The 5,939-nt window shown below is 37.0% G+C and overlaps 2 protein-coding genes across 2 annotated transcripts; one reads left to right on the top strand and one right to left on the bottom strand.

The window, feature by feature from the left end:
- Positions 1 to 229: 229 nt before the first annotated feature.
- On the top strand, positions 230 to 1,358 carry LOC18099595 (acetyltransferase At1g77540-like). The gene is made up of 2 exons (XM_052453359.1): positions 230 to 680; positions 1,151 to 1,358. Exons 1-2 carry the CDS (start codon positions 414 to 416, stop codon positions 1,217 to 1,219), a joined length of 336 nt encoding a protein of 111 aa, XP_052309319.1. The 5' UTR covers positions 230 to 413; the 3' UTR covers positions 1,220 to 1,358.
- A 957-nt stretch (positions 1,359 to 2,315) lies between these two features.
- On the bottom strand, positions 2,316 to 5,714 carry LOC7469160 (F-box protein 7). Its single transcript, XM_002307402.4, has 11 exons — positions 5,550 to 5,714; positions 5,169 to 5,255; positions 4,985 to 5,097; positions 4,538 to 4,654; positions 4,354 to 4,450; positions 3,968 to 4,041; positions 3,700 to 3,753; positions 3,486 to 3,584; positions 3,291 to 3,349; positions 2,721 to 2,913; positions 2,316 to 2,578 (listed from the first exon to the last, which is right to left on the bottom strand). Exons 1-11 carry the CDS (start codon positions 5,557 to 5,559, stop codon positions 2,519 to 2,521), a joined length of 963 nt encoding a protein of 320 aa, XP_002307438.3. The 5' UTR covers positions 5,560 to 5,714; the 3' UTR covers positions 2,316 to 2,518.
- Positions 5,715 to 5,939: the final 225 nt, after the last annotated feature.

The raw sequence follows: 5,939 nt of genomic DNA on the forward strand, positions 1-5,939 counted from the left end.
TACTAATTCTAATCCAAGAACCACAGACCATTTCTGCCCGTAAAACGAGGGGAAAAAATGTAGAAATGTCTGGCCAATGTCATTAGTTCATCTGAACCTTATATTTGTATTTGTTTCGTGATGAACTCCAAATCGTGGGGGGTTTAGACTTGACCAGATGGAGAGTTCCAGCATTTTAAAATGCGAATTATATGTATGCAATTTGGCTACTCGTGAGGATGATCTGTTTTATTAAAGCCATATAATTTACCAGATGATGATGGACGGCTCCAATTGACTGGCTAATAAATTATCTTCACAACCGAGTCTTGCCATCCAGAATCAATGAACCGCACAGACGACTTGACCAGAACCGCCAAAAACACAGGCACATAAAAAGGACATAACACACGAAATCAGACACTAGAGAAGAGATGGCAGCGGCATCGGCAACAACAGCATCGGCGACTGAAGGACCCAGAATTGTGTGGAACGAGAAGCAGCGCAGGTTTGAAACCGAAGACAAGGAGGCATACATAGAATATGTCCTCGTAAATGATGGGAAAGTGATGGACATATTGCACACCTATGTGCCACGTTCCAAAAGGGGATTAGGCATGGCTTCTCACCTCTGTGTTGCAGCCTTCGATCACGCCAAGTCCCACTCCATGTCTATCATCCCCACTTGTTCTTATGTCTCTGTAAGTTCAATTATCCTATTAGTTTCTCTTTCTGGGTTTTCCTTCTTCTTTTTTTTCCTGCAGTCTTTGATACTTTTTTTGGCCCTTTTGCCTTTCGGGTCTTGTTATTGTGGTATGATCTGTATGTTTGGTGGGTTTATTAATCTTTAGGATATGGATTTATCATTTTTGTAATATTTTTCTATATGCCTCGGGTCGCCTTTGTGTTTTTCATTGACAAATGCAGGAAAATACGAGTAATTAAATTGACATTAACTGCTTTGTATCCTCTGAATTTAAGGCATGAGAATTTTTGCAATTCAATCCATTTCGACTACGATTCAACTGTAAATCTATTTCTTGACTACTGATTCGCATCCTACTGGTCTGATTAGCTTCAATTTTTATTAGAACCATAAGCAAAGCCCCGTTACTGTTTTGTGGAGGCATCCGACTTACGAGGCTTTGTTTCTTGCCCCTTGCCTTGGCAGGACACTTTTCTTCCACGGAACCCATCATGGAATCCACTTGTGTCTGAAGAACTCAAATCCAGCATGTAGCTTGCAGCCGTTTGCTTGCGTTTCTCGAACTGCTTATGTACCCCAGCTAGTGAAATCCTAAGTAACTGTTTTCATAAGGTGTTCTGTGTTATGTTCAGGAATCTCCCATCAGCATAATAAGAATCACTTCTTCGTTTTTGCTTCTGGGCATTTAATTATTCTCACAGCATTCCTCGTGTTCTCTACTGTAATTCCCACTATCAAAAGTTAACTTGTCCCTGATTTGCAACTTGTGATCATCGTTGGTGCTCGTTCAAGGCAACTGCCAAATATCAGACAATTTTAGTGTAAAGAAACGATCGGGAAATACGAAACTCCATTGTTTCCCAAATTCTCATGCCATTCAAGAATGCCAAAATGCACGTCTGTTCAAAATACTCGACAGTACAGCATCAATTAGCCTTTCGGTCCAATCCCAGCAGACAGCATGATCAAGAATGTACATGCTTTAGCATCAAGAGGTTTGCTCCCTCTGTGGTCTCAGGTTTGAGCCCTGTGATTGCTCATATGATGGCCACTGGAGGCTTACATGGTCATTAACTTCAGGGCCCGTGGGATTAGTCGAGGTGCGCGCAAGCTGGCCCGGACACCCACGTTAAACTAAAAAAAAAAAAAAAATGTACATGCTTTGACAGCGGAGTGACCTCCAATTCAACTCAAAGAACGACTTGCACATTCAGTATGCGACTCGCACTGCATGCTGAAAATGCTATAGAATTTTGATCGAGCAACATAACCAACCAAATCACATAAATGAACGGCAAAAGTACTGGAGCACACTGAATCTATTTTGTAGGATATAGTTTGTGCACGCATTGATCTAACCAATGGCATGGGAAATGCATGCCAAGAATGTAACGAGCAGCTACTTCAGAACAAGAGTCATCTACTTCAAAAAAAAAAAAAGGTCCATCTATGATCAAAGATAAAATATCCTGCATGCCATTTGGGCTCCTGGCTCAGTAATAATTACTAGTTCATGAATCTTAGAAAACTTTCCTGAAAAAGATTTGACTGCAACCCACTTGTTTTTCTTGACACGTTCACATCCCATTTCTAACATTTTTCACCGTTTCTAAAGAAACTGAAAAAAAAATTAACTGTCAAACGTCTGTGCGCTGCTTCTAATTCTGTGTCCATTATCAAAACAGATTACAACATTTGGTACACGGCACAGCATTTCAGCTGATAAATACAATTTTAGTGCATCAAATGGACACGGAAGGCAAAAAACACCATATGGTACAAACATATCTTTTCGGCATCTTTACATATTTACAAATGATAAAGATCCAGGTGCTACCCAGGTACATAATAATCCATCTTTTCCACAGGCAGGTTCAAGACTGATGTTTCCACCTATACAGCAGAAAAGGTCAAATGTGATAAAAAAAAAAAGAAAAAGCAGTCCAACATAAAAACTAGGACAGAACTTGGCTACTTGAGCTTTTAATGCTAAAATACATTAGGCTAACAGCAACATATTGAACACAATGCATACCTCTTCAAATGGAACAAATGTGAAAGGAGCAAGACCCCTATTGTGAGATACCCGTGAAATATCATCCTCCTGCCACTCAACTCGTCCAAGAATGTCCTCCTCAGGCTCAATTACACCATCACTGTTGACTTTACTTGTAGAAAGTGAGAGTATATCCATCCTATTGTTAGCACCTAATGTTGTTCCTCTCAACCTGCAACGAAGTAATTAATAGAATGGCTCACAATAGAACCCTCCCCGCACCCCCCCCCCCACCCCCCCAAAAAAAAAAAAAAAAAGGTTTGTTGTGGTCCATACTTGCCAGATCTATTTATAAATTTCCATTTTTCATAATAGCATGACATGAAGTTTAAGTTATTTGTCCCACATCACCGCTCCATTTGTAAGCATCCTTAAAGTCTAAGTTAAAAGAATCAAATAAAAAAAAAAGATATATAATAATAATAATAATAATAAATTGTAACTTATAAGCCAGATCAACACCCACAAATACATCTGCTTATCTTTTCCATTCATTAAATCAGTACAAACTTCGAATGTGCAACATATTAAGGCTAGAATGTCCAATACCTCAAGCAGGCTCTCCACATGGTGGGACGCAAGCCAGGGTACATGAAAGCGGCTTCAACCTGCAATAAACCAGGTTCTTTATGAGACGGGATAGCATTGCAAATTGTATATCTAAAATCAGAGATTAATGAAAAACTAAATACAGTAAAAGAATATGACAAGCAAAATTGTTTGCAATCTCATAGAGGCCCATACCTCGTCATCTGTCAGAGTGTGACGGCCAATAAAAACATCAGTTTTTGAAGCACGAAAATTCATGCATTTCACAACATCTTTTACTGCTTGACCAGAAGTCTAGACAATGAAAAACAACAAGACAAAATGGTTATCATCAAAGATAGAAAAGCAATAATCCCATTTGATATATGCACTGAAATAAATGCACTTAAATTAATTGCAAGATTGTTACTTTGTAAAGGAACCTGCCAGAAGGAAAAAATCTCATGTAACGGTAATAGCAAACCTACAATAGGAAAGGAAAAAATTAAAACAACAGTGATTAAGAGAAGAAAAAAATATGTGCAGAAGCATCTTTTATTTCCCTTTCTGAAATATTCCTCTCAGTTAAATCTTTTCATGTGATTATACATGCAACTGAGTTTCATGAGTTGGAACTGTATTCATTCACTGATCACAAATAGACTAGAAGTGTATTATCCAAGCAAGCACCAGCATACCAAGTGAACTGGATTGGTGACGGTCCACTCTCGCACACCAGCACGAATATAGGTGTTCCTGCTGACATAGAGACCTGACATGTAAAAGAAAAACACATTTGAGGGTTATTTTTGCAAGCTCCCAGGGTAAAGAAAAATAGTTGAGAAAAGTTAGAGAAAAAAAGCAGAAGTTTGGATAAGTTTCCTAAAACAGCAAAAACATTTTACTCAAAACTTCTTATCAGACTCCAAATCCATCTTTCTTTCTCCTTTTCCAAATAAGATCACTGACTATAGTATATAGTAGATTATATCACTAATGAACTTCCTAATTTTGCAGAAACTAAAATAAGATGCATATTATTCTAAAACTTCGAACAAGAAAGTTAACAATAAACTCCTCTTACCATCAGTACGGATCCTTGGCCTCAGAAGCCACATTTTCCTCCACGAGCTCTCATACTTTGATTGCAAAATTTTATAATTCTCAACCATTCCAGACAGCTAAATCAGGATGAAGGAGAAGTACACATTTAAGCTTGGACACAATAACACAAGAGATCACAGGAAATATTATGAATATCTAACTACCTGCCATGCCTTTAAGCAAGCATTGCGCCAAAATATGGGGTTACGAAGAGTGTATCTCCATTTTCGACAAACACAAGCTGCCCTTCCCAAATCATATGGAGCCATACGTGAAAATACCTGCACAAGAATAACAAATTGGCTCAGTTACAGAATCCCCTTTTTTACAATGCATGCAAACACAAGTTCTTGATATTGGCATTAGCCAGGGCAGTGAAAGAAATGGTATTCTGCCAAGTAATATTTCCTGCATCATGTTTCATTTTCAATAAGAAGTTAATCATCAATTCTAAATGTTGTGAGCCATAGTAGATTATCAAATTCTACCAAGTACCCTATCCAATACCATTCATGAAAATCACACTGAACATACACACATGTCAATCAAGCAAATAAACCAAAAGAAAACTTGTCAAACATAATAATTTGTTTGATCTTGGTGTGCAATACCTCAAAGAGCAGCTCGTCAGGCAAGCAACGGTGTATCAACGCTGGATCAACATTTACCATTCTAACTACACTTCCATATGGTGCAACAGGTCGAACATTAACTCCATAAAGATCTGCAACACAAACCTTCAAAAGAATTCACACAAAACAATTAAAAACATTAGAGAAGGGAACTGGGCATTACCAAGCCATGGTCTCTGTGCAACCAAGTACTGCACCGTCTTCAACTGCAGAGCTGTCTCCAGCTCATCAGGCACTTGTAGTGCATAATCTGCCAAATCCCAAAGCACATTTTATTCAAATTCTTAAAAAATGCAATCGAATGTTAGTAGAATTTCTTCTTTTGCTCTATTTAGCTGATCATAAAAATTTAGTTAATTAATTAATTAAGAAAAGCTTAATATAACGCTTGAATTATAAATTTCCCATAATCTGGGACCTGAAACAGCCAAAATCCACCCAAAGTTCAAAATTTTATAATTTCCATTACTATAGAACAAATGATGGACGGTCAAATAATGAAATTGGACAGGGAAAATTAAAATTAAGAGCAGAATTAGATTACCTGAAGTCATGTGTGTTGAGATGACTCTTCTTCCTTTCTGACGATGAATATAGATAGAAGCTTCTTTCTCTTTTCTTCTGGGTTTTATCGGGAAAATGAAGAACGGCAAAATAATTTTTTTTTTTTTAAAAAAAAAAACACACTAGGAAATGGTGCTGGGGTGTTGCTGTATATAGGTAGGTAGTATTTAAATAGTTGTTTTTTAAAAATATTTTTTTTAATTAAAAATATATTAAAATATTAATACATTAAAATAATTTTAAATTATAAAAAAATTAATTTCAAAAAATATATATTTCAAAAAAGCTTTTTAAACATGAAAATAAACACCCTCGTATGAAAATTACCAAACGCTGACTGTTGAAATTGATGACGGATTGACCCCGTCTT

This window comes from Populus trichocarpa, chromosome 5 (assembly GCF_000002775.5).
Source record: "Populus trichocarpa isolate Nisqually-1 chromosome 5, P.trichocarpa_v4.1, whole genome shotgun sequence".
Lineage (NCBI taxonomy): Eukaryota > Viridiplantae > Streptophyta > Magnoliopsida > Malpighiales > Salicaceae > Populus > Populus trichocarpa.